The sequence below is a fragment of the Falco peregrinus genome, chromosome 3 (assembly GCF_023634155.1).
Source record: "Falco peregrinus isolate bFalPer1 chromosome 3, bFalPer1.pri, whole genome shotgun sequence".
NCBI classification, from domain to species: Eukaryota; Metazoa; Chordata; class Aves; order Falconiformes; family Falconidae; genus Falco; species Falco peregrinus.
The window spans coordinates 31,147,559-31,175,462 of record NC_073723.1 but is presented as its reverse complement, the minus strand read 5'-3'; the positions used below and the strand labels follow the sequence as shown (position 1 = coordinate 31,175,462).

Genomic DNA, 27,904 nt, shown 5'->3' with positions numbered 1-27,904 from the left:
ATAGCTGCAAGCACTCAGAGTTAACCCTTAGTTGTGTAGTAGCCTTTGGACAGCTTCCAGCAGCCATTTTATTCCCAGGGTTACTTCATGCCAGGTGAGGACAGATGCTTACACCACACTTTCCAACCAAGACTGCTCTTCCTCATCAGTTGCTTTCCTCACTTCCAAGCAGATGCTGTTTGCAGAGCTCAGACCTGCTTTGTTCTTCTGGCACATGAGCCATCATCTTCACACGGAGCACGTGCCGCCTCAAGAGTGATGCACTTGCCTCCTTCCAGCTTCTTCTCACCCCAAATGGGCAGCAGAGATCTCTGTAGGGTCAGGGGACTGGGAAGGGCTGGGAAACGGACACAGCAATGAGCTCTCTGAACTCCTGCTGCCGGAGCAAGAGCTTCTTGCAGTGACTAGACATACTGGAGAACCATCACTGCCTCCACCAGCTACCCCAGGGCCCCCATGGAGAGCCCATAGGCACTGCCCAGGGGCACACCTGAACCAAACCCAAAGCAGAGTGTTCATTACACTTAATGACAAAAGCTGTGCCTTTTCTACTTACTCGGTGTTTCTGACCAGCACCATCCCTCACACACCACTGAGCACCATCACCGCTTTTGTGTTCTGATTTGATCACAAATATCCAGAACTGGGGCTGCGCTGCTGAGCCACTGCTGCTCACTTAAGTGACATGATAACCTCTCTCCTCCCAGCACAAATAACAGCAAATCCAAAGCATGAGAACTCTGCAATTTCCTTTCTACCTGTTCTCTTTTACGTTTTCTTTGAATATTAATTTAATTTAAAAATTTAATCTATTAATTAAATTAATTTACATTAATAAAATTAACATTTTAAAATCTACTGGGTTTGCTGCCTGTGGAACCCAAGCTTTTTCATAGTTGTGCACAAAGGGGACAGGAATGTAACCACATTTAATCTGTTGCAAATTGCAACCTGTAATGACAGAAAACATGTTGCAATTTCCACACTCTCCATGCAGGACAAAGCCTGTCTTTGTTTTGCTGTTTTCAGTCCTTTTTGCAGCGTGAAAAACCTTTTAGAAATATTCAGTATAATTATAGCATTTGCCACATGAAGATACATCACAGGCTATCTGCAAGAGGGAAATACCAAGCTGCTCCAGAGGTTTCTGCCACTGGAGTCACCTATGCCTTCCCTCAGGTCACGTACATATTTCTCTGTTTCCCACAGCCTTCTAGAAGGAATCTCTTTGAATCTGTGAAAACAAGGGATGGGTTGCACCGTGCAAGTTGCGTCAGGTTGGGTCAAGCAGGAGCCATCAGTGTGCTCAGGAAAAGCCAGTGTGGCTGAGCGTGGTGCCTGGGTTTGTTGTTCAGGCACGCCAGGAAGGTGTGCTCGGTGCAGGAAGACAGTCCCTGCTCCCAGGGCCACCGCCGATTCCTGGGGAGCTCCATGGTGCACCAGGGACCAGCACATGCACCTGCACCCAGTTCCTGCAGTGCTGAGACTGCTGGGTCTCAGAGCATCCCAGCTGCCCCAGCAGCTCCTGATGCAGAGGGGAACAGTCGCTGATTTTGCAGGAAAAAATAAAAAACAAAACCACGCTGGGATGAGGAGGGTTACTAAGTGGCTGAGTTTTTAATGAAATGAAAATGCTCACTTTGTTTATGAAAAATAACTTCAAGTCTTTAGGGCTTTGTCTTTTCTTATTTTGCTTGGCGTTCAATATTGAAAAAACAGAGAAGGCAGACACAAAAAGTCACAGAAAGTGGTATTTTACCTCCATCCTCACAAAAGCTTCTTTAATATCGACAGTGAAATTTTTTCAGTTATGTTTTTCCCACATAAAAATCCCTTTTATTCTTCTTAGCAAGCTGTCTTTTCCAGTGCAAGGGAAGAGCTTTGCATCATAAAAATTTTAGCCATTTTTACGTAAAAATGAGAAAGCAAAAAAGGCATTTGGGAAAACACATGTTTTGCACAGCAGTGACAGCCTCCACCTTCACTATCAGCATTTTGCCAGGCTAGTTTTGGGTGGTGGGGTGAATTGAACTAGCAGGATTTCAAGGGCGCAGTGCTCCTGAAGAAAATGCAATTTTTGTAGCTATGAGAGTGCTGAGAGACTTGGGATCTGGGAGTAGGAAGGGGTGACTAACATGGAAAAAGCCACAACTGGGAAAAGGAGAGGCAGGAGGAACGAGTAGATGCCATCATCTCTGAGGGAGCTGAGGGACTGTGCCCTGAGAAACCACAACATCCAGACCAGTAAGTGGCTGTACAAGGTCTTGAAAGTAAAACACAAAAGGAACAGAGTCTGCAAAAGAAAAAGCAGAGGGAAGGGTGTGAGAGGGGAGCGTTGTTAGCCTGAAGAAAGGAGAGGGATGGTTATTTACTAGCTGTGCTTGGCTGGGACAGAGCAGAGCAGCATCAGAGCCCGGACGGGTGCAAGGCAGCAGAGCGGGTGATCAGCAGGCAGGGAACGGCAGTGTTGAAAAGGATGGATCACTCCAGAGCAATGGTTTATACTTGCTTCATTATTTAAAAGTAGGCTGAGGCAGGTAATTATTCATGAGTCTGACCACGAGGTATTTAGCAGTTGAACCACAGAAGAAACTGCACGCACAGCCCACCTCTGCCTGGCAGGAGGCATAAGTTGATGATAAATACAGCTTAAGTCACTTACACCTCACCTGTCCATGGGCCTGTTTTCCTTGAGGAATAGGTCTGCTGCATACAGCTTGGCTCCCACCAGCTTACGGATGCTGTGAAATGATGCCCCCACCTTGTGAGGCCATACAGGCACCAGGCAGAACTGCAGCCCCTCCGCCCTAAGACACCCATCGCTCCCATCCGGCTGCTCACTGCGGTGTCCCAGTGAGGCTGAGCAAGATGTGGGCTGAGGGTGGGAGCTGCACCCTGAGGGATCCCCAGAGCCCACGAGTCAGGGGCTGGTGCCTGGAAAAAGTGCTGTGCCCTGAGACAGCTTGGGCTTCGTTTCCACTGAGGGTGGGAAAGCAGAAGGCATAGTCGTGCCAGCCCATAGTCACAGAAGCGCAAAGTGGTCCAGCCTGTCAGCATGTGTTGGCTTATCAACATGTGCTTGGGGGTGCAGAGCTCAGTGATAGCTTTTTTTTCAGTTGTACTTTGCCTGTTGTGACAACAGGAGGATTAATTTTGAACAGCACTATGAAACCAGTGAGATAGATCTAAGTATCAGCTGATACTCGACACCAGGAATTACCTGTCTTTTTTGTCTTCTCACTGTTCTGGTAGAAGCCTACCAGAATGCAGGACACATGTTTTCCAACTCAATAGCATGTATCCAGCTGGAGAAATGTGTTTCCCTGAATTATGGCCATATGCCATATAACCCACTTCAACATATCATATCATGTTCCATCTGCACAGAATTTGACAGTGCATAAAACAATCTGCTTTGAATTTGAATACATATACTTCCTCGCACAAAACAAAACCCTCTCCCTAGGCTAAGAGTCTAAATACCCTGGAGTTTCTCGTGAAGCATGCGCCACAAGCAGTAAAGACCAGAGACAAAGCTGCAGGGAGGAGGCATTAGCGCTGGGCTGTGCCATCTGAAACAAATTCCACCTTTGCACTGAGCAGCTTGTTCTGGTGGGTGCTGAGAGTGGACAGAGCAGAACCCAGAGAATGTTTTTATCACATTATCATTCTGCAGTTGCTAGTATATGAAGCACTAGGACTACCAAGCTGTACAAAGCATGATATGTATGAGTACATCGTTTGGGCTTTCTCTAAGCTGCTCTAGCCCTTCCACAACTGTAACACTGAAATACTTAAAAGGCAGCTTAGCAATTTCTAATAGTATGGTGGCACTCAGATGTACAGAAAAATTCAGAAAGTTTTCATGAATGAGAAGACAGCTTCTCCTCACACAGGCTAACCACAATAACAAGTCAATTGGGCAACACAGAGTGGTTTTTTGTTGTTTTTCAAGAAAATGTGAATGCTTTCAAATTGTTTGCCACACTTCTAATGGCCCCAGGGTGATCCCATGTGCCTCACCTGCTCAGGCATTCATCCTCTCCTAAGGGGGCCCATTCCTCTTTAGAAAGAACTGTGAAGTCAGAAATACTCAAGAAGTCATTAAATGATGAACACTTCTTCATTTCCTCTTCCTCTCTCAAAGCCTTTCAGCCAGACTTGCTGTAGCTGTTTTACGTTTGATAGCTCTGCTGCCTGTTTTGTCAGTGATTAATTTGTTTGCATTGCCTCCCAGTAGTCCAGCCTTTGGCAGAGGTACATCCCAGGTTAAATAGGTTTTTAGACTCTAGTCTAAAAGAACAAAAAGTAAGAGCAGCTGCATGATAGAGAAGGGTCAGTACAACTTCAGCACTGTTAATGAAAAGAGTTTGATTGTAGGGTATTGACAAAAAGGGACGGAGTATGTTTTACAGAATTCCAGTTCTGGATGACTGTAGTAATTTATTTCACTCTAAAATAACAGAACAAAGTAACTAACATTTGGGAGCCTGTGGCATACTGGATACTGATCTTCGCTAGTCAAAGACATATGTGAAGGGGTTGGTTAGCAAGTACACTGCATTCAGTTCACAGCTGTGCCGAGGGTCTGCAGAAACATCTAAGAACCACTTCTCCTTGGGTCTGCAGGGTTTCTGGTTCAAGATGGACCTGAGCTTTCCATTGCTTTTATCTGGCTGGTCACAGGAAGGTCCAAAACTCCTCTCCAGAGATGCTCGTCCGAACCAGTATGAATGGTAAATGACAAACAAAACAGCAATGCCAGATTAAAACTTTTGAGGACACAAACCCCAGTCTCTGAAAAGTATTTGAGAGCCAGCTGCAGGACACAGCAGCACTGGCTGAAGAATATCTGGTGGGAAGTAGAGATAGCTGGGTTTAGGCAGATTGAGGTCTGGGACTTTTTTAGCCAGTATCGGCATCAACAGCAGATCGTGCCTGGTGAATTCGCAGAAGCCCTTCAAAACAGCACATTGTTGTCATGCCATGAGCCATTGTCTGGTTTATGATGGCAACAAGAGACTCTCATCCAGTGCAGGACTCCACCGGAGTGGGAGCAAACAAAGGGTCTCTCTCATACGGCAGCATTCAGCTGGCTGTATTAAACAGAATGCCTTATATAAAGTTATGGGAGACATTTATTCCACTCTGCTCAGTACTAATGACATCCCAGCAGGAGCACTGTTCAGTTTAGGTGCCACAATAGGCATCGCAATAAATCCCCCTTTTCCCATTTTAAGAGCAAAATTCAGGCCTGTATTTCTCAAGGGAGTTAATTGCAAATGAATGCGTAACAGTTTTTAGGAGTACCATGGCATCCAATTCTCCTCGGTCTCAGGCCGTTTATGATGAAAAGACCTCAGGCACTGTGGGACTGCAGAGAGTGGTCATGCACTGAGCCCCTGCGAGCTCCACTCCTTCCTCTCCTGATGGCAAGGGACCGAGCAAGGTCCATCCTGCTAGGCATCTCTGAAAATATTTCTTGGAGCATAGAGAGGACAAAGGCAAAGGACTGCTGGTCTGTGGACCATGAGCTGCCCAGTCATGTCCAGGTATATTTAGGTCCCAGGCCCCGTCAGTCAGTCTGTAGTCAGCAGACCACCAATGGTCCAGAAGACATCAGAAAATGATGTGCAAGAGCATGATCCCTAACACTGGAAACAGAATTTTACGTGAGCCCTCATCGGTCCAAAGCACTATGCAGTATTTCTGACATCTAATATCCCAGTTATTATATTCTGGAATATCCTGGGCAACAGCATCGTTTATTACTCCATATTCAGAATTCATTCCACTATAAAGCCCAGATTCTTTCTTGCAGAATCATTATCTAGTCAGATTTGTATATTATGCTTGAGGCTATCTATCCTTAAGTGTAATGTTTTGCGCTTATTGCTATTACAGTTCAGTGCACTAATGTCAGACTGCCTCTTTTATGTAGCAAGACTATTTGGAAACCCATTTTCTTAAGTGCTTGAGTTACATTTCACTCTTATCAAAGAAGAACATTAGACTAGTTGGATATGATTTGTTCTGGATAAATTCACATTGGATGTTTTAATCATATTATCATTCTGCAGTTGCTAGTATATGAAGAGCTTGGATTTTCTGCAGTATTTCTCAGAGTACTTGAGATATCTGAGACAGGTTGGCTGATGTGTAATTCTTGGTGCCTTAGTTCTGTGTGTTCGTCAATACATTTGTTATTATTTCAGAAACCACTGCGGTTAGTTCTTTAATTATATCAAAGCAAACATCCCCAGGACTTCCCACTCTGAGTACATGTACTTTATTCAAATGTTCCTTCACTTCTTTTCTGTGGCCTGGATTTCGATTCCTTTGCTAGCTCTGAGTGTGTTCGGCCTCTTGTATCAGGTGTCCCCTACTCGCATAGAAGGTGTTTCACACTTCAGCCTGCTCTGTTGTTTGGCCTTTGGTCACCATCCCCATGGAGTGATAAACCTTTTCCTTCTTTTCTTCTTGTTTCTTCTTCTGGTCCCTTTTGTGTTCTTTATACTCCAGCCCTTCTCTTTTACTTCTCCTAGCACAGTGTCTTAGATCACCTTTTGTATGATGGATTTTTGCTGTCAGATAATCAAGAAGCTCACGATTCAGACTCCTTGATTTCTTCCAATGCTGTCCTCCTTGCCAGTGGTATAGCTTCCTACCAGACCTTTAAATAAGGAGTTCCTCCAAACTGCCTGTTTCCTTAAGCTCCTTTCTCCTTTTGGCTCCTCCCTGCAGAACCTTCCCTATCAATTCCCCAACCTGAGGAAATCTGCCTTACAGGAGTCATTTTGTCTTGCTCTCCTCCACTCAAGCCTTCTTTTCCACAGACACATGAGCTCCAATTGCCTTCAAGCAAGTTTCTCTTCATTAGTCGTATCTATCATAGCTTATCTGGCCACATCTCCTGTAACTGCCTCCACTCTTTGAAAGAAAAAGTTGTCCCAACACATTCCAAAAACTTGAGGAGGTCGGTGCTGTGCTGTTGGGTTTTGGGTTGTGGGTTGTTTGTTGGGGTTTTTTTTGGTCCTTACAGCAGATAAGTGGTTAAATAAAAAATCCTTAATTATTACTACCTCATATCCTCAGAACACTCCCAGTAGTTGCTAAAAAAAAGGTGACATCGACCTCCTCCTCTTTAAGTAATCTTTAGTAGAGCTTTACAGTTCGTCTCTATTTTATCTCCAACAGCTCTGTCTCTCCCCTCTTTCTGGCCTTCTACACATTCCTAATATACCAGATAATACTCTTCCCTTTTTTCCTGCCTGTCCTTCCTACACAAATAATACTCTCTCTGCTAATATTGAAGTGCTGCAATTTATTCCACTGAGCCTATGTGATGCTGATTAAACTGTAGCCTTTGTTGTGTCCCAAGACTTCTAGTTCTTCCTGTTTATTCTCCATACTCTTAGCATTAGTGTAAAGACATCTCAGATGTTTGGCAGTTTGCCCTTACGTTATCCCTTTTGTTCTTCTATGGCCCTTCTGCAATTTCCCACTTCCACTGCAGAAATGAGTTGTCAACCAGACCTCCAGTTTTCTTATTCACCTGAGGTCCTTCCTGCCCACCCAGTTGGAAACTGGTGTCCTAGGAGTCTTCTCACTCATTCTTCTCCAGTAATAAAATTCTCACATTCTGAAAACCAACATTTTTTCACTGATTAAACAATGCTCTATAGGATGGAGATTCTCCTAAGGGTCTTCCTAAAATATAGCGCAGAAAGTTGTTAGTAGAAAAGTGGTCTTATGGGATAAGAGTCCCCAGTGTGATTTCAGACTTCTCAGTTCCAGAGAGAGGGTTGACAGCCCTCACAGTTTAAACAAATGCCAGTTTTGTCAAAATGCTAGCGCATGGGGAGATACAAGGTCCCATACTCTGCATCAGACTGACATACAAAATTATCTCTGGTTAAAACCTTGGGAGAACCCTTTCTAATTCCCAGCAGTACCATACACTAAATTTTAACGTATATTAACCAAGACAGTGGTACTTTTCAAGGCTGCAGTCATCGAGGAATAGGAAGATGACGAGCGAAGCACAGATAATATGTGGATTCTCCTCCCTCACAATTATGAACAGCTGGAACATCCTCAGTTTACAACGGGTCTGACACTGCAAAGAAACAAGAACAAATATTTGGAAATCTAATCATATAATATAGCTGAACGCTGACAAGAGGACGCTGCTCTAAGGGAGTATAGTCCTTTATAGCCCATGGCTGCTATGTGAGAGAACAAATTACATGCTATTGAAATCTGGTGTCCTGCTGCCCAACCTCTGAATGATTGACAAGGGTGAAGTTCAGTCACTCAACTTCCTCAAAGCTTCAGATGTGCTTCTGAAGCAAAGATTAAGAGGTTATGAAGAAAGAGGTTTCATATAATGTGATCAACTCTGTCCCTCAGCTAACATTTGAGGTTAAACACTGAGGTGTTAAAAATAAACATGCTTATTTTATACATTTCTGTAAACAGACCAAACTCTCATCTACATGGAGATAATGAAGAGGAAGACTGGATCTACTCTTCATGGGGGATTTCCAGCATTTTCCCCTGAACACCATTTTCAAAAATACACCCGTCCCATAAATCAATGTAAGAGGGAGTCTGTGGTCCAAAAAGAAGCAGTACTGACAAAGCAAGGGGTTAAGCCCCGTACTAATTTTTTCATTTGCATTCTCAGAACTTAATTGTTCTGATACATATCTATGCTTCAAAGATGAGCCAGTGGTGTTCTTGTGTTTGAGCAACACAGCCAGTGCGATGGATGAATCGTGTAACATCTGCTGATACATATCACACCATCAGCCAGAGCTACTCCAGCTGTCTTCTGTCCGCTGGTGTCTATTCCCACTAATTCATAGATTCTGCTCCCTCTTCTGGCCAGCAACATAATAAAAGAAATCATCTCCCCTTTTTAAATATGATTTTGAGCATGGGGAGTTGAGAAATGGAAAAGAAAATTTGTATTACTTTGGCAGGACAAAGAGATCCAAGCTGTGCATCCACTGAATTTCCATATTTGGATTTCTCTGTAACAAAGGCTTGCAGTATTTGTGGTAAAAGCTGAGAAAATAATTACTACTGGGTTTTGTTCAGGTTAGCTCTTGGGAGGGGGGTGGGAGAGAGAAAGGGAGGTCCAAGGAAGGAAAGACCATCGCTCAGCTTTGATGTATCTTTTCACTTCTTCTTGGCACCACACTGCTCCTTCTCCATTTTGTGCAAAATAATATTGCAGACCTAAAAAAGGAAATGAGCAGAGATTCCATCTTTACGAATAGCAGACTTGCCAAAATGGGCTCAGATAATGTTATATAAGCTATAGCATCCAGAGTACATGCTCAGAAAGGCCAGTGTTTCCTCTCTTTTACTAAGTAAAATCCAAAAGGTTTGCCTCCAAAGCAAATACTGCAAATTCTGACTATTTTGCCTTCATTTGGGTCCTCTCACTTCCCTTGGAGGTTAACAAGCAGAGACCAGACACTTGGGACAAAGGGCTTTCAAACCTTTTTTGGCCATCAAAGATGTCACCAAAAATCCAGCTAATGTAGGACGAGGTACCCACTGTTCTACACTGTACATCCGAGACAGAAAAATCTTCACTGTTTCCTCTTTGAGAACAGATTTCTTAGGCCTCTCACAGTTGAACTTTGTCTGGTGAAGCTCCCCAAAGCCAAGCCCGAGGCGGAGCAGAAAGGACAGCTCAGGGCAGTACAGCTTGCTACCACACGTGCGATGCACGGGCTTGCAACAGAAGCCATACTGGTTTTTACACAGAAAGGAAATTGCACTGAAAATCTCAGTGTACGGTTTTAGCCAAGGCATTGTGTGTACACATGATAATTCATTCGCTCCCTAGACAGCAGAATAAAGAGATGATTCATTCAGCCTTCGCTGTCTGTGAATTTTGTGACATTTCAGATTTGTACGTGTTCATTTCCAGTTGACGGCATCTTGCGCTACCTCAATTACCTTTCCTCAGAGAGCCTACTGCAGCCTGTTGGGCATCATTTGCCAGTGCTTCCCTTCCCAAAGACAGCGAGAGCTTGATACACAGCAGAAGACTGAACCGGTGTGGTCGGAGCAGCAATGGAAGTTCACACCGTTCAGAGCTGCAAACAGTGAACCTGGCTTTAAAACTAAAGCTCTTTTTAAAGCTGCGATTTCCGAATCTACTATTAGTCATTAACTTGAAACACTATTAAGTACTAAAAAGAAATATTCCTCTGGCAGCTGTACCAACTCTAAGGCTTGACTCCTCGACAGGTCTCTCAGCTGTTGCTATTCAAACACTTGGGCCCGATTCTGCACTCCTTTGTTCAAGCACCAGTCCGAGGGGGTGAAAGTTGGCCAGAGAAAAACATGTGTGATCAGATCTTGTGATATGGTGAAAAAATTCCACTTCCCATCAAAAGAACCTTGTTTTCAAACACATTCCACCAGGTGAGCAGCTCTTTCAGCCCTTCTGCATATAAGATGAGCCTTGCTTCTTTTTTTCCAAGAGCGGAGCTCACAGCCCCCACGCTGCCTGCCACCACCTTGTCTGCACGCCTCGCTGTGGGAGAGGAGGGGGATCCTTCTCTTACTGAAAGAGCTACTCATTGAATAGGTCTTCATTATCTAAGAGACAGCCAGGAAATATTTAATAAATATATTACCCATTGTATCAAAATAAATATCATTTATAAAACATTCATTGCCTTTAGCTCATCACCATCATACAGTGTATATAAATGTGCCCAGTACAGATGAGATTTACAAAGGTTTGCCTGAATTTTTCCCCTTAACGCATTCTCCCACTTACAGTAATCATTGCATAAAACGCATGAAAACATAACGCAGCTTTATGCCACCGGCATACACCACAGATGAAACTAAAGATCTCGTAAGGGTACAAAAAGTCTTCAGCTAGGAGGAATGGCTTTAGGTACACCTTAAAGTGGCACTCGCTCCAACTCAGCTCTGCAGCATTTTAGAACTGGAGCCAATGTTTACTTGAGAACTCAGAATTACTTAACTAAATAATAGAACATATAAAAAGCAAGCTGGCTTTTTGGGAAAAAAAAACGTTTAATAATACAGTAATAGTTGTAGTATCGTCCAGTAAAGGTGTATTGTAAAAATGCTCTGAATATTAATTTACCTCAGATAACTTTAGAGTTGTAAATACTTGCATTATAGTGAGGTAGACAATAAAAAAAAAAGGTTCTTTTCTCCATTATTAGCACAGAATTTAAATCTTGTAATAATATCTTAAGGAAATGATAAGTAAGGATGAAATATCTAATTAATGCTTAATTCTGTACAACTCAAATATAAACTTTTAAAAATATTAGAAATTATAACATTTCGAGTGCATATAATGTTTTGTACATTAAAAAAAAGAAATGCATGTTGTTCATCTCCATTTTGCACTTTTCAGTCTGTTTAAATAAACAAATATTTACAACTTTTATATGAACAACAGTGCATCCAAAGCAAAATGTGCATTTTAAATTATTGCTCCTGGTCGAGTCTTTTTATTAGCATTTTATATTATTATTCTCTTCTCTTTTTTAAATTTTTTTTTCCGCCAGTTTGTAGCTCTGTGAAACCAGATAAGCCAACAATTCTAGAAATCAGCGGGGAAAAGCCTGAAACTATGAGCATCATAGTTACATTAAGAAAGGGCTAGGCGTGCTTCGAAGTGCACTTCCCTCAGGTGAAGCCACAGCTGAGACCAAAGGTGGGAAAGAAACAGGAATCTTACACAAAACGCCTTTTTCCAGCACATTTGCGTATAATACTGCAGCAGGTCGCGGGGGCCGCCGAGCTCGAGCTATCTAAAGGTCTGGCCACAGCATCCTCGCACCGTCCGTGCCATCCCAAGGAGTTTCCTTCCCCAACCCCCCAGGTTGCGCTTTGCCGTAACACTTCGCTCTTCACAGTTTTTCGCTGCTGTCTTAAAATGAAACCTAACCGGTAATTACAATTTTGAGCAATTATCTTTTTTTTTTTCCTCGCTGTCTTTTTTTTTTTTTTCCTTTAGGGATGGGGGGCCGCAGGCTATTTCTGGACGGTAAGCTTGCAGGAATGTGGAAGAGAGAGGGCAGGAACGCAGCGGCCCCCTTGAGAGCGACCTCCGAGCCGGGGCCGAGCCTGCTCCCTCCCTGCCCCGGCTCCGTTTGCACCCGGTGAATTGCCGTCACCTTTGGCGGGGGGCGGGGGCACCGACCGCCAGATCAACCGCGGGGCAGGGAAGGGGAGCGGGGTCGGGACCCGGCGGGCCCTCGCCGCCCGCCCCGCCCGCTCGCCCGTCCCCGGGCCCCCGCCGCCCCGCCGGGCCCCGCCGGGCCCCTCCGCCCCAGCCGCGCTCCGGGCGGGCCCCGCCGCCGCCGGCGCATCCTCCGCCTGACGCAGCTCCGGCTGCCGCCGAGGGGCGTCGCGCCCGCTACCTGCAGCCGCAGGATTCCACCACCATGTCCTCGTACTGCTTGTACACCACGTTGTTGCCCGCGTCGATGTAGAGGATGCTGATGGGAGTCAATTTGGTGGGGACGCAGCAGCTGGGCGGCGTGGAGCCGGGGTCCATGGAGTTCATGAGGGTCTGGATGATGGCGTGGTTCGTGGGCTCCAGGTGGGAGCGCAGCGGGAAGTCGCAGACCCCCTCGCAGTGGTGGGCCTCGTACTCCAGCGGGGCGATAATCCAGTCGTCCCAGCCCAGCTCCTTGAAGTTGACGTGCAGCGGCTTCTTGCTGCAGCGCAGGCGGGACTTCTTGCCGTGCCGCTTGCCGTGCCGGCTGGCGAAGGCGGTGCGCCGCTGGCGCCGGGGCGGCGGGCGGCGGGCGGCGGGCGGCGGCGGGGCGCCCAGCTCGGCGCGCAGCTCCCCGAGGAGGCTCCGCCGCCGGGCGCGGGTGAAGACCACCAGCAGCGCCCGCTCCTGCGGCGGCCGCGTCCGGCGCCCGAAGCCCAGGCCCCGCAGGTCCTGCCAGCGCGGCGGCCCGCGGCCCGCCGAGGCGCGCAGCTCCAGGCACAGCCGCCTCCAGGGCCGCCGCTCCCGCAGGCCCTGCCGCACGTCGAAGACCTCCCAGCCGGCGGCCGGGGCCGCCCGCGGGTCCAGGGCGCGGGAGTCCAGCGGCCGCGGCGAGAGGCAGGGGAAGAGCTGCATGTGCAGCGGGGCGGCGGGCGGCGGGCGGCCGCGGGGGGCCCGGCGGAACAGCCGCAGCTCGGCCCCCACCAGCTCCTCCGTCTCCGAGAGGGTCGACACATCAAACACGTACTGCTGCCGCCTCAAGGGAGCGGGCGAGAGATCGTCTGCGAGATAAAAAATAATTACAGTCAGTTGCGCTCAGGGGGATCTGCCGAGAGGGTTCCGAGGCGGGGAAGGGCAGCCAGGGCCGCCGGCTGCCCGGGCAGGGCCCTCCGGGCCGCCCCCGCACCGGGACCGGGACCGGGACCGGGCTGGGCCCGGGGCAGGGCGGGGAGAAGGGGAGGAGAGGGGAGGGGAGGGAAGGGAAAGGGAAAGGGAAAGGGAGAATAGAAGAAGAAGAAGAGGAAGAAGAGGGAGAGGAAAGAGAGGAACTATGGGAGGACCCGCACCAGGCAGGACTCTGTTCTCTCGCACCAGACAGCCCCTGCTCCAGCACATCCCCTGCCCTACAGACCCTGCCGGCAGCGCGGGACTGGCAGTGCTTGTGTGCTCGTGTACATTACGCATACATCTACACGTCTATATTCTCCTCCAAGAGAAAAACCTGGACTTCTTTTTTGACACATTGATGTACGAAGTGCAGCACAGAAAGCAAACCAGATTCCCCTGAGCTGCTTTCCAATAAAATGTTTACAACCCAGCAAATACAAAAATTCCCAAAGCCCCTGGGTTTCCCCAGAAGCTAGTAAAGCTTGTGTAGATTTCAATAGTAAAAGTGTCACTGGAGCCTCTGTTCAGCAGCCCCTCGTCGCTTTTCCAAGCTCAGCCTGCTCCAGGGGTAGAAAGAGAGACTAAAGAAATACACAGCTCCGTTATTTATTGATATCAAAGGTCATTGCGATTCCTAATCAGTGTATTTCACAACCTTGGCTCTACCTGACAGGTCTGGGGGAACCTCCTGGGGGGCAAGAGGGGCAGGGGATGATTTATGCAAACCGAGACCCTCAGACGCGCCACGGCAATGTAAAAATCAATGCGGATTAACGTGCCGTTAATCGGTGCGGATTAGTGTACTCGAAGGTCGCCCCGCGTCGCCGCGCGTTCCTCCAGACGCCGACATGGAGGTGGAGCGTGGAGTGCAGCAGGGACCGAGGGAAATGCTGGGAAAAAGACCTGCCCCGCAGCCAGGCATAGGAGCCCACGGCGGCGCCTGTGGACGGCCAGCGCATCCCTCCTGCCCCGCCGGGAGCCGCCGTGGGAGGCCCCGCCGCCCACCCGCGGCTGCGGAGCTGAGTGCGCGCCGGCCACTGCGCTCCTGCCCTGCCCCCGGGGCGGGGGGGCCGGGGCACGGCCCTGGGCCCCCGCCTGGCCGCGGCGTGGCACGGCAGGTCGGCCGGGCAGGGGGAGCTCACGGGCCGGGGCCGCCCCCGCCCTGGCCGCGCTGCGCGCTGGGGGGGCGCGGTGCGAAAATGGTCAGACCCTTCAGGCATCCCGGGGAATTTGGACCTCGGGCTGCCGCATCCCGGACCCCGCCTCCCGCTTCAGGCTCGGCGGTTTCCCCGCGGGGAGGCTGCTCCTTCCCGCAGCGAGGAGCTCGCAGCCGGGAGCGAGGGGCAGCCCGCCCGGCCGCGCATCCTTCTCGGGGCGGGGAGGGGGGAGAGAGGAAGGTCTGCAAAAAACACACACACAGCCCGACAAATGCCGTCACAGCCCCAGGTGGCGACAACAGCTGCTCTATCGAGGTGCTGAAACAAAAAATGAAATCCAGCGGGAGCTGCCTACAGAGGCGCTGGACGGTGTCGGCAGCACTTCAAGGACGGGGCAGGATGTGGCCCATGGATCACTTGTGGATTTGGGGGTGGTTTTTCTCCCTTTCACGGGTTTGGGCGGGCGGGGCCGGGGGCTGAGGTGCACCTGGGTTGCGGGAGAAGGAAGGTCCAGCAACTCAGGAGAGCTCTGGGGCTATTCAAGGGGGTCTCGGGCAGAACTGGGGGCTTCAGACAGGAGGGGACATGCATCCCTTGGGCAAAGAACGGGAGAATCCCCTTCCGCCTTCGCCTTCTCTTCCTCTCCTTTGGCTTTCCCTGGGCCCAGCATCTGCCAGATGCCCTGGCATCCTCCGACACGGCGCAGAGGGGTCTCCTGGCCCTGCCGAGCTGCCTCCCGCCTTCCACCGGCTCCAGCTACGATCGAGAAAACCAGCTCAGCGCCTTCCCCTGCCCCTATCCCCCCCCGGCTTTAGGGTGTGCGCAGGGCCGGGCCTGGGCACAGCTCCACTTTGAAGCCATCTCTCTGCTTGGGGCGTTGTTGTTGGGGGTGTCAGGCTTGGTTTCAAAGGAAAATGATCGTCCCTGTTTGGTAGTCCCTGTCGCGATGGAGTGGAGGGGTAGCGCTGCTTCCAGCCCGCTGTCCCTCCGCAGCAGAGACTCCCACCTCCTCCCCGTCCGATTCCTGGCCGGTGCCCTGGCCTTGGGGGCCCCCGCGTCCCTGCCGTGGTGCAGGAGCAGGTAGCGCTGCCATGCCGCCCGGGCTTTCGGAGGAAGAGGGGGCAGCCGTTTCCCGGGAGGTGGGGGGACACAGAGGTGACAGCGCGCTGCTCCCCCCCGCCCCCGGGAGCCGCCCCCCCGCCCACCCCCGCAGGCGGGCGGTCGCGGCGCGGGCAATCGGCCCCTTCGGGGGTGACGTCCAGGCGTGCGTGTTGAACGGGAGGGAAGAGGGGAGAGGCGGAATTCCCCACGGATCCCCGCTGCTGAAAGCGGTTTATAAAGGCTCCGCAGACCCTGCCATGCGGCGGGGGCGGGAGGGAAGCCAGCTCCGTTCCTGCGGGTGTGAGTGGCTTGCTCGGGGGGGGCGCCTAAAACGCGCTCCCCAGCAGCATCCTTTGAAGCTCCTGCTTGGCGGAGGTCGAACGCGTTGCACGGCCGCTCTGGCTGGCTGGCGGGCATGGCAGGCTGGGGGACACGGCCGAGTGGCAGAGAAATGTGCCCCCCGGGCAAGCGGGTCTCCGAGCCGGGCTTAGGCAGCACCGACTCTGCACTGGAAAACTCCCCGTGGCTGATGCAGCTGCCGGCTGCCGCTCCTCTCCCCGAAAGGGGCAGAGCTGCCGGTTGTTTCAAATAAGCAGCTTTGAATCCGATCAGATAAACGCTATTTATTCACTCTTGTAACCTAATAATTCCAGATGAATACATAATCCTAAACCAGGACTGGCTCGCTCCCAGCGCAGTCGAAAGGGTGGGAAAAGCGGCGGAGGGCGGGGAGGGGAAGCGGTACCGCCGGAGCCTCCACAAACCGGGGGGAGACGGGTCTGGTTTGGGGACCCTTTGTTCGAGACAAGCTACCGCCTTCCCAGCACACAAAGAGCGGCAGTAGCGACGGCGTGGGGACACCCTGGCTGTCCCTGTCCCTCCGTATGAGGAGCACACACGGATCGGGGCTTTTCCTTTAAGCCCAGGTTGCGGCTGGGGGGGAAAGCCGGGGTTTCTAACAGCCAGCCCCACATCTGCCTCTTCCCTGGTCCGGTCCAGGCTGACGTTACCGTTATTCCCGTTACCGAAATACTTGGAGACAGCAGCAAAGTCATCTCGCATCCATCCGGGCTGGGCAAAGCTACAGTGCAGAAAACGCAGCGCGGAAGTGTGTTTGTATTTGTAACGTTAATTTAGATGAATGTTAGTTACGCGGTAAGTATTAGTTTTATTTCGACTCTCCGTTGTTTGGTTTTTTTCGGGCGAAGATAGTATATCGGGAGCGGGGAGGAGGGGGAGAAGAAGGGAGGAGATTCAGCTGTGCCAGCGGTGGGGAACGAGAGCAGCCCCGCTCCGCTCTGCCCTTCCCAAAGCGGCCGGGCAGCCGGCGTGCCCCGCGTTCCGGCGGAGCAGCCGGGGCGGGACGGGAAGGGACGGGACGGGACGGGACGGCTGCGCCGGGGCCCTGCCGCCTCCCCCCCGCCGCCTTTCTCCGCTATGCTGTGGCGGAGGTTTTATCATCTCCAAGGTTAAATGAATGCTGGGGTTGGGACTCTTGCTTTAACTCCCTGTGTTGCCTCTCCCGCTGCCCGGCTTCACTTTCTCGCCGGCAGCCTGGGCTTTGAGGCGAGCCGGGGGTTAACGCAGGCTACACAAAGTTTCCCTTTTCATGGCAGATCAGGTACCGGGCTCCCAGCCAACTCATCAGGGCTCAGATCTTAACTTTACATCACTGCAAATTATACCCAAACCACATTCAAGAAGTATTTTCCCATTCCCAAATTCTCTTTCAAGCCGTATTTAAATTCGCAAACCAAAAGCACATTTGCAGTTTAAAGACCCTTTGCAGGCGCTCGCTCAACAATAATCTGGAAATTAAAACATATATCCCCCCTAATTGCGCGGGGCTGCCCACACGTTGTCTGCAGAGTCGCAAGGCTGACAGGTATTTCTTTCGGAGCATTACCCGAGCTGTGGAAGCAAGGGGCCGGCTCTCCATGTGTGGTATTTCTCCGGGTTTCAATTCCGCATATCCCAGCGCCTGCCTCGCCGTGGTTTTTTATTACACCGGGTGATTAGATTTAAATGTTTCGTTCGCTTCGCTATCGAGTAACCGGGAGAGACCACACCTTCCTCGGACGAGATCCCAATCCTGCCAAAACCCCAGCGAAGCCGATGGAGGGCTGTTTCTATTTCCCTTCTCCCCCTACCCACCCACCCCCCACCCCCCCGGAGCGGGGAGGCACCTGGCTGCGATAAACCTTTGATCAGGGTTGTACCGTACCTGCGCCGGGAAGGCTGCCCGCCCCCGGCCCGATGCCCGCCACCTCCCCGGTTCCCACGGGCGACGCTCGGCCCTTGGGCGCAGGGGGACCACCCGACGGCCGCGGGGCATCCCGCGGGGCTCCGGGACCCTGGTCTGTCGGTATCGCCCCGGGAGATGCTCCAAGGAGGAGGGGGGCTTCCTGGGGGGCCTTCTACCTGCTGTAACAGGCATTCACCGAGCCCCCTTCCCTCTCCCCGTTTGCGGCGCTTTCGCCACCCGAACTACTTCGATCGAGGAGAAATGATTCCTTCGAAATCATTCGTGTTGAGAAAATCGGACTGAATTATTCCCAGGGTTCGGAGCTAAGAAAAGGAGCGATGGGACGGTTCAGAGGGTATTTCTGGGCGACATATGTTGAAGCGCCGGGGTACAGCAGCACAACATACAGACCTGGCCACAGCCAGCAAGGACTGAAACGTCCCGTTTCGCTCATAAACCAGACTTCAGGCACGGAAGGACGCCCAGTCTCGGCTCTAGCCTGCCCTGAAATCGCAAGGAAAGCAGCATTTCTACGATCGGCGGCTTTTTTGCTATAGGACTACGAACCGGGGAGCAAAATGAGGAGAACGAGGCGTCCCCCTGTCGTGCCCAAGCGCCGGGCTGGCCCCGGACTGCCCCGGTTTTTCTCCCCGGGGACCGCTCGGTTCCCGGTTGGGGCCAGCCCAGTCTGCTGCACAGCATCGCCCCGAGGGCGATGGGAAATAAACAGCTCCGAAGCGGAGAGCTCGGTCCTACCGTCCTCAAATAAAAATAAATAAATATTTTAAAAAAATAAAATGAAACGCGGCCTCTTAGTAAACCCCGCGGGAGGAGGGGGGGGAGGGCTCCTGGATTTTAAAATTACAAATTAAAAAATCAGGTTCGGGTCCGAAATGAGCCACCGTAATGGCTTGAAAGGCTTTAATTACGCCTGCCCGTTAGCAGGGCGGCTCCGCGACCGCGCAGCGCCCCGCCAAGCTACCTGTGCTGCGGAGCGGCCACGGGAGCTGCGTGTCCCAGCGCTTGCGGGCTCTGCTTGCCCCAGACCGCCCTCCCCATCCCCTCGCGCTGCTGCGCGCAAACCCCCGCGCCTTCGCAAAAAGAAACAAACCAAAAAAATGCAAATAAAAAAACCCCAAATGATTTTCAACGGGGAGAGCGGAGCGGCGCGGCCGCGGCTTCCGAGGGGACGGCCGCTGCCTGCTCCGCCCGCGCCCCGGCCCCGCTCCGCTCCCTCCCGCAGCGCGGGGGGCAACAAACCAAGCCCGCAAGCACCCCCAGGCGCAGGCAGCGTGGTGCCGCAGCCCGCTCCGCACCGCAGCCCGCTCCGCACCGCCTGCCCCCGCACTCCGGCTCCGCGGGCGCGCAGGCCGGGCCGGGCCGGGCCGCCCGCTCCTTCCCCGGGCGCACGGCGGCGATGAGAAGCGGCTGCTCGCTGCCGCGCTGCGGCCGTCTGGTCTGCATTAGTGTTTTTATAGGGGGCTCAAACAAATCGAATACAAGGTCACCAAATAATTAACAGTTGTGAATTCCCTCCTTCCCCATTAAAATACTTCCCTGCTTATATTTCATTTTCCTCCTGCCAACGATAACACTGCCTGGGCAAAGGCGCTGCGCAGATTACGCTATATTGCAGCTTTCGGTCCACCCAGAAACCCGCTGTTTTGCATAAACATGTTGCACTAGATGAACCTCAAGTGGGATTTACGCTTTTTCTTCTGCCACATGCACAGCCGGGCCATTTCCAGTTTCTGCACACGGGATCCCCCTTTCGTCCTGCTCCCTCTCTTTCACCCCCCTCCCGACCCTAATGGCAAGAGCAAAACAACGACGGTCGGACCCCTGCCCATCTGAAGCGGCTGCCTCTCAACTGGGACACAAAACTGCACAAAGAAAACGGGGAGAGAAACAGGAGACGGTCTCGATCCATTCCGATTTCCCCGTCCCTTAGGCGCGGAGCTCAGCAGTTCGCACGCCCGAGCCCGGCCGCGGTGCCGCGGCTGCGGGCAGCGCTGCAGCCGCAGAAGGGAAAGGCGAGGTGAACCGGCGGCAGCCGGCCCTTGTGGCATTCCCTTCCCACGGGAGATCTCTTTGAAAATCGCGCTCCCTCGCACCCCGGCTATTTCTTTTTTGTTTTCGGTTTGTTCCGAGCCGTGCCGCCTTTATCGCTGGCTGTGGATTTGCTTGTTTATAGCTCCCTTCTCAAGCTCCCTCCCGCTCTCTCTCTCTCTCTCTCTCTTCCCCCTGCCTGGTGGACTCCTTGCAGCTCCTAATTGTCCTGCCTTACTGTGGAGCTCCAATGCTGGGGGTCCCGAGGCCAGCGAGAGCACCATCTGCGTTTTAATGAGTTACTTCATGTGCCAACAGTAATTTTCCTGCATTCAGCTAGGTCCTGTCTGATCTTGCGACCGTAACAAGGGGGAGCGAGTGGGGGGCGGGAGGGGGTGGAGAAGGGAATAGCAAACCCTTTCCCCCCTTTCTGCGCTCTTTTTCTACCGGCTGTGTGTGTGTTTATGTATGTATGTATATATATAAGGCAGTAGTGTGGCTTTCCTCCCTCCCGAGCTACCCCGAAAGCGATCTTATTAGCTTCAAGCGGGAAGGTAGGAATCGAGGCGAAGAGGAGCGGTGGCCGGGTGTCCGCACCGCAGCGCTGTGCCCCGCTCAGCTGCGCAGGGCGGGGGGCGGGCTGGCTTCGGGGCTGCTGCGGGCAGGAGCCAAGCCGAGCTGCCCTGCTGGCGGGGGGCTCTCACGGGCACGCAGCACCGCAGACCACGCCGTGCTGGGAGGGCATTTCTCGGCAGGACTAAAAGCTGCTTCGAGCTCCTCTCTGGGCTGCTGCCCCCCCAAAATCTTGCGATGAAGGATGTCGTTGCGGACAGGAGGGACGGCCACCGCCGTCTCCCCCAGACCTGCCGCTTAGGTGAAGAGCAGCCCGTCTAATTGGGTCAATTTGGGCGGCTATATTGTCCGCAAATGAATTGACAGAACCTCCCCCCCCCCGCCCCGCTTTCACCGAGCAAAGACTGTTCATCATCAGCACAACTCCAGCTCGCCAATTAACTGGGCTAGGAGCCCACGGGGGAGGTGGGCAGTAAAATAGCTACCACTTCAGAGGAACGGAAGCTCTCTTGAAGTTTTTTGGTGATGTGCCATTGGCTGGTCCGCTTCATTATGGGAGACTAGACAATATTTGATATGTTATGACATGAACACTCAATTAGATCACTGAGTTGAAATACTCCAATCAGTGGCTTGATGCTAAGCAACCCTCAGAAGGTCCAGCAGAAGGTCACAGCCTGTGACACATCAAATCAAAATCAATGGGGAAAAGTGAGCTTTTCCTTAATCAAACCAGGACTCCTGTTAGCAAATCACTTCCCCCGGAGTAGAATCTCCCATGCAGCGAGATGAGCTAAATTTGTTAAATTAACTGTCTTTCTTCTGGTTATCAAGAATAAGATGATCTTGAGCGCAGCTCTGTTTCCCCGCGGCTCGCAGAATTAGCACCCCGTTCCCTCTCCGGCGGGAAAGCGGGCCGGCTCCTTGCTGAACGGCTGAACTTTTCGAACCCGTATTTCATATAAAGCGGGTCCTCTTCCCCCCACCCTCTTCGAACGGCGACGAAGAAAACAACCCCCGTAAGGCGAAGGTGGAAAGCAAAACCCCGCGTCCCCTCTCCCCTCGGAAACGCCTGGGCGCTTCCACGCACCCTCCCGAGCCCCGAGGGGCGCGACGGGCACCGGGGAGGGAGGGGAAGAGCCTCCGCCAACCCCCCCCCGCGGGGGAGGACCCCGAGCCGGGGGCGGCGATGGGGCAAGGGGCTGCGCCGTGGGTGCCGCGGGGGAGGAGCGGCTGCCGGCTCGGCGCGGCGGGGGGCTGGTTGGGGTTGCGGCTGGGGTGCGGGTTGGGGACCGAGCGGCTCCCGTAGCTCCAGGAGGAAGCCGTGGGGTTTTCCCGGCGCGGCATTTTGCCCTAGAACGGGTGGGAAGCGGGGAGGTCGGCGTGCTCGCCCCGCTCCCGGCAGCGGGGGGCCGCTGCCAGCCGCCGGCAGGTACACGGGCAGGGTCCCGCGCGGCGGCGGGGGGGGGGGGGGGGGGGGGGCGCGGGCGGAGGGGAGGATCTTCAGATCTGGGAGGGGAGAAGGAAAGAATGCACAACCTTCATTAAGAACCTGTTAACTGCTCTGTCCTTAACGGCTCAGAAACCAGGGTAACGACAAATAAAAATAATTTTAAATAACGGGGCGTTTTGAGGGAAGGGAAATCGCCCAGAAACCTCCATCCCACTGCCTCGGGTACGAGGGGTAAAACAACAAGCGAGAAGCAAACCAGGGCCCCGGCCGGGTCTGTCCCAGGAGCCCCGCGGCGCCGGTGCCGCCCCGGGAGAGCGGGGGCAAGGGCTGGGGCCCGGCTGGCCCCGGGCGCTGCCGCCCGGCCCGTCCGCCGCGCTCCCCGCCGCCGGGCAGCCCCGGGGCCCGGCCCGGGGTGGGTGAGGACCGGCCCCGCAGCGGACGGCGAGCCCGGGCCGCCCCGCGCCGAGCCCCGGCGCCGGGAGTTACCTGGGCTTGGGGCTGCCTACCGCAAGCGGAGCCGGCGGCGCCCCGGCGCTTTCAAACGGGGCCGGTGCTCCTCCAGGTAACCCCGATAAAGCGACCCTAGGCGAGAGCAGCCCCAAGCAGCAGAGGTTTGCCCTCGGTCAGTTTGAACTTTCTATTGGCCTTACAGCCGCGGCGGTAAGAGCGAGCTTTTCCCCGGCAGGCGGAAAGAAACCAAAGGGCGGGTTGTGGGTGTGTTTTTGGTTGGGGTTTTTTTCCTTTTTTGTGTTCCCCCCCCCCAAGGTTGCATTGACACCCGAAACGCGCCTGCAAAGCTGGGGCGTGTTGCCCACCACCCCGTGACGATTCGGGGAGGAACACGCGTGTTTCCCGCACACAGCATTTACGGCTGCCGCGGTCCGGGTTTCGCAGCTGGCTTGAAAAGAAAACAACGCGATCCTCAATTTACCGAAAGATCCACTTTTCTGCAATACCGGGGCGGGGTGGGGGGGTGGGGGGAGCGCGGAAGCACCAGTGACCGATCCCCGCCCAGCGCCAGGCTCCGCGGCACGGCAGCCTCGCACCGCGCAGCGCCGCGGGAAGGGGCGCCCGCAGCCCCGGGGGACGGTGAGGGGCGAGGGGGAGCGGGGAGCGTCAGAACTTACCTCGTCCCCTGTCTACAAAACTAGTGATGGTGTTGGCGGACTTGGACGACTGGAAAAAGCTGGCGTTGATGCCCAGTTTCTCCGCGATGGAGTAAGTCCTGAACAGAGACAGCATGTACTCGTGGGGTTCCGCCCGTGGGAGCGCCCGGCCCGCGGCGTGTCCCCCTTGCCGCGGGCGGGTCTCCCGTGGGGACCGCGGCACCCTGCGGCCCCGTCCGCCCTTGGAGGAGGCGGCGAGCTCCGAGGCGGCGGGGAGGGAAGCCGGGAGGCAGCAAGGTAAATCCCAGAGGAGGCTGGCGAGCAAGGCGGCGGAGAGCAGGGCCCGGCGTGCATTCATAGCGAGAGGCGGCGGCGGTGGGGAGGAAGAGGAGGGCGGCCCGACGTGCGGCTCCGGCGGCCCACGGAGCGGCGCGGGGACTGCGCGGCGGCGTGGCGCGGAGCGGGGACTGCACCCGGGCGGGCTCGGCCCGGAGCAGCCCGCCCCGCCCCGTGGGTACCGCCCCGACGCGGACCGCCCCGTGGGGGCACCCAGCCCGCCCCCGCAGGGCGGTCCGCGGCGGGGCGGGACACCCCGCGGCCGGGCGCTTGGGGGTCCCCTGGCTCCCTGCTCGCCGGGGACTCCACGCGGGAAGCGGACGGCAGGGGAGGGATGCTGCGCGTCTTGCTGCCACCCTTCGGGTACCGCTTCTCATCGACCCGCCAATGCTTTGGTGTGCCCAGGTGCCTCTTGGGTGCTGCCGTTTCGGATGCGGGCAGACCGGTGCGATGCTAATGATCTTCCTCGAGGCTCTCTGTATTCCCATGGCTGTGTGCCCGAGAGCTTGGCGTGAAGCAGGAGTCTCTCAAGAACGAGAATTTGGTGGAAAGTGGGGGACTTGTCATCTTGGGATGTGCCAGGGCCCACCTAGCGGGCAGCCGCGAGGCAGGCCCTGCCAGCTGCCAGAGAGGGAAGGGCAAGCACAGGGGTGCAGAGTCAGAGACAGTTCTTCTCTCAGAATCTGCACAGCCATCAAGAGGGGACCAGCCTGAGAAGAGCACGGTGCCAGGCTGGGGCCTGGGACAATGCAGCGCTGGGCAGGCAGCACTGGCAAATTAAGCAGGGCAGCCTGGGGCAGGCAGGAAAGCCTCCTCAAAGCACAGGTCATGTAGGAGACAACAGTGGAGCATAAGCAGGAGGATTCACCCCTGCCTTTTCTTTTGGATTTTTAGACGTGCATCCTCTAGTAGAAGACTGGTGTCAGCTCTCCAAATGGTTTCATCCAGCCATCTATCTAGGGTTCACAGCCATGGAAAAAGCATGGTAACAAGCTTGTGTTACCCTACCTGTCCAGTTTCCTCCCTGCTTCTTCCTGACCTCCTTCTCATCTTCCTTCCTGAACCATGGCAGTGCTGCTGTTGACAGCCACAAGCCACCCTCCTTTTCCCCACATTGCTTTCCTTTGCCCTGTGTTTGTGACAGTGCTGAGCTCCTGTCCCGTCCTGTCCTGTTCTCTCCTCTCCTTTCCTCTCCCAATCTCCCATTCTCCTCTTCTTCCTCTCTCTCCTATCTGCCTCAGCTCTGCCACTGATGGATTTTCCTCTAGCAAGAAATGCTGCAGCCTGAGGGTTGTGTTTGGCAGTGAAAGCTCAGTCTATAGCAAATAAAGGAAATCCGGCTTTCACTCCACGCTGAATCTGACATCTCTGATACACTCCTCCATCAGCAGCTGTTCTTCATGATCCATGCAATCATACATTGGACTTTCTTGTCTTTTTCTTTCCCCTTCTCATTTTCCACCTAGAGAGGGCAACTCATGCCTGGGCTTTTGGCACCAGTGCAACACACTCTGTGGGATGAGGCAGACCCAGCCAGGCAACATGGAACAGGCATCTAGCCTGGCCAGTCCCAGTTTGTCTGCAGGGAGCTCAGTGCCACGGTGCTCCCCAGCTCTTGTCCCTAGGCAGCCATTTGAATGTGACCATGTCGATGGGGGGACACATCGCTTGGATTAACGAACAGGGCCCATCGTTGTCTTCACTTCTTTTTAGTAGGACAGATGTACTGTGAGGTCCTGGCAGATGAACTGTGAAGAAACAGAGCTACAAAAGAGTATCAGTGGCAGTGCAGAAGTGAGGCGAGTGTCCTGCAAAACCAGTGTCCACTTTGTTCCATCCCGGTTTTTTACCCCTTTTTCTTTATTGTGCTTTCACTCCTCCTGCCTATCTCCTGGCTTTACAGCTGCCCTGCTGACCGTTTCTCTCCCTTTTCATCAGCTGCTTTCTGCTCTGGGACCTTCGCCCCCTCCTCCTGCCCCTTCAGCTTCACTTTTCTGATCCCTTACTTCTGTTACTTCTACTCCCCTTTGCCACTCCCATCCTTTCTGCTCTGTACTTAGCATTTTGACTGTTTTTTCTTGCCATGACCCAGTTCCTTCCGGAGCCTTATCATCACTTTTTTTTGTTTCCTTCTGCCCCTTTTGTGCCCTCTTCACTTATTCCACGCTCCTGCCTGCTATCTCCAATCAGCTGCCCAGCTCCAGTTTCTTCTCCGCCAACTTCTGCCCAACCCTAGTCCCCCAGGCTCTTTCTTTTCTCTCCTGCTGCATTTCATTGTCCTATTTTTCTTTTCTGATATTGTTTCCATTTCCCACATCCCCTCCTTGCAGTCCCCAGTGCTGCTGCTGCACGGCTGCCCTTTCCCACTCCCACCCCGCTGGTTTCCAGGGTCCCCTTCGCTGCTCCTGGAGTGTCTGTTCCCTTCCTGCCTTTGTCTCTCGGTCTGTCTCTCCTCTTCCCTCTTTGTTCTCGGCTTTTTCCTCCCTTGGCCTCCTCTTCTCCCAAGGGAAGGTGGTTTCATACTAATGCAAAGCTGCAAGGGTCGAGTGGTCTTGAGAGCAACTTCCATCAGCCCGATTTCATTTCTACCTGCTGCTTTTGCACGTTTTAATGCATTCTCTAAAATGGACTCGGACGGCTGCCTTCCACCCTCACTTCTTTATTGCAAGGGGCCTGTCTGGAAGCCCTCTGCAGCCAACGGGGGTCCTTCCCCTAGCTCCAGTGACCTTTCAGGCAGTGCAGAGGCTGGGAGAGGCACGTGCCCTGTTGTTATTACCCTAAGACAGTAACGCTTATCAGATGATAGCATACACAGGTCATAACAGCCATAGAGTAGGCAGTGGTGCTCTCCTGTCTTTCTTGCAGCATTAGGCTTTGTTGCTCGAGGTGTCCCTTTGCCATTTTGGAAGACAATGCCACTGTTCAAAACAGATAATTGCCAGTACAGTCACTCAAAGGAACAGAGAAGACAGAGCGTAAGGAACTAAGAAGATGTAGCAATCTTGGCGCCTTATGCAGCTACTCAGTCAGATCACTGTGAGGGACTCGAACATATCAAACTATCTTAAGAAGTTTTGGGTTTGATTGGCATTGAGAAAACCACGTGAGACCAGACTCAGGAGCTGCAGGCAGGAGCAGGCACCTTGTGGGGCAGCATGAGAATGAATCAGCGCCTGTGAAACAATTGGGATCCCAGCTTCGGAGCTCAGCAAAGGATGTAATAACGGCAGCAACAATAAGAAGAATAAAATAATAACAGCCACCAGAAAAGAAGAATAGCATTTTTTAAAATTATTTCCTTTCCGGTTTTCCCAACAATAAAAGCTGGCCAGATTTCAGTTTATAATTGCATTATAAATATTTTGTGACAATTTTTTAATTTCAAATGCATTTCTCCAAACTAAAGCCATTTTGAGACTGCAAAACTACAATTTAAAAACCAGTTTAATTAATTTCCTTGCACTAGCACAGATAGTTTCCACATCTTTCAAATTTTTTCCTTTCTGTGAATTTGCTATTCTGGGAAAAGGAAAAACATCAGAGGCAAATTTGAAAGCCAGGAGACAGACAAAATCAAATGTAATTTTTTTTTTCCCCTGGAAGTTTAATGGAAATTTATCTTGTTATAACAATAAAATGAGCACCAATGTTGAGGACTGGTACCAGAGGTTAAAATTCATCCCTGCACAAGTGGTCAAGCCAAGGCCTAAGCATCACTCATCTCACCTCTGGTTTGTGGTCTTTCAGAAGACTTCCTGTGGTGCATAAGTGGCATTAGTACAGAGCTGATCAGTTTGTAGACAGTTCCTCTTAGTACCTTTTATTTTTTTTAAAGCTAAGTTTTGGGTTATTATAACATGAATGATCCATTGTAGGGTTTTTATTTCTGCAAACCAAAATCATGTTCTATTATGATAACTAGAAAAGGTACCCACTCAAAGTGTGGTCTTCTTCACCCTTTGCCACAAAGAGGTTTGAAAAGGCTGTGGTCACACCACAAAATCAGGGGGTAGGGATTTGTACTGGCAGAGCAGTTAGCACAATGTTTTCTGAAATGCCCGTGTATCCATATGTGCTGGTTTTCAGCAAAACACCAACCTCCACAAGTCCAGGCTTTGATAATGGGATGTGTCTTTCAAAGATCCGAGATCTGAGGCATTAAACTCCCATAGCTTTTAGCTTCAACATTTTTAGCACCTCTGCTTCCTTGCTGCAGTGCTCTGTATGAGCAGCAATATTTGTTTTCAGAAGGTAGATTCTGACCCAGCAGTTTCTTCCCCTTCCCCAGATGGGCCCTCCCTCATAGGTAACACGCCAGCTTCTCCCCCTGCCTCCCTCCTGTCTGGGCTGTCCTGCTCTTGGCTGAGAGCGTCTTCAGGTAGAGAGCACCAAGCTCCCTTCTCTGCTGCCTGCATCCTGGCTTGTTGCATTAACCAAATACTTTTTTTTTCCTTTTTCGATTAATACAGCAAACTATGG

At 52.6% G+C, this 27,904-nt stretch overlaps 1 protein-coding gene across 1 annotated transcript; it reads right to left on the bottom strand.

The window, feature by feature from the left end:
- Positions 1-10,648: 10,648 nt before the first annotated feature.
- On the bottom strand, positions 10,649-23,522 carry GDF6 (growth differentiation factor 6). The gene is made up of 2 exons (XM_055801054.1): positions 23,111-23,522; positions 10,649-13,299 (listed from the first exon to the last, which is right to left on the bottom strand). The coding sequence occupies exons 1-2, from the start codon at positions 23,445-23,447 to the stop codon at positions 12,437-12,439; spliced, it is 1,200 nt and encodes a 399-aa protein (XP_055657029.1). The 5' UTR covers positions 23,448-23,522; the 3' UTR covers positions 10,649-12,436.
- Between the last annotated feature and the right edge of the window lie 4,382 nt (positions 23,523-27,904).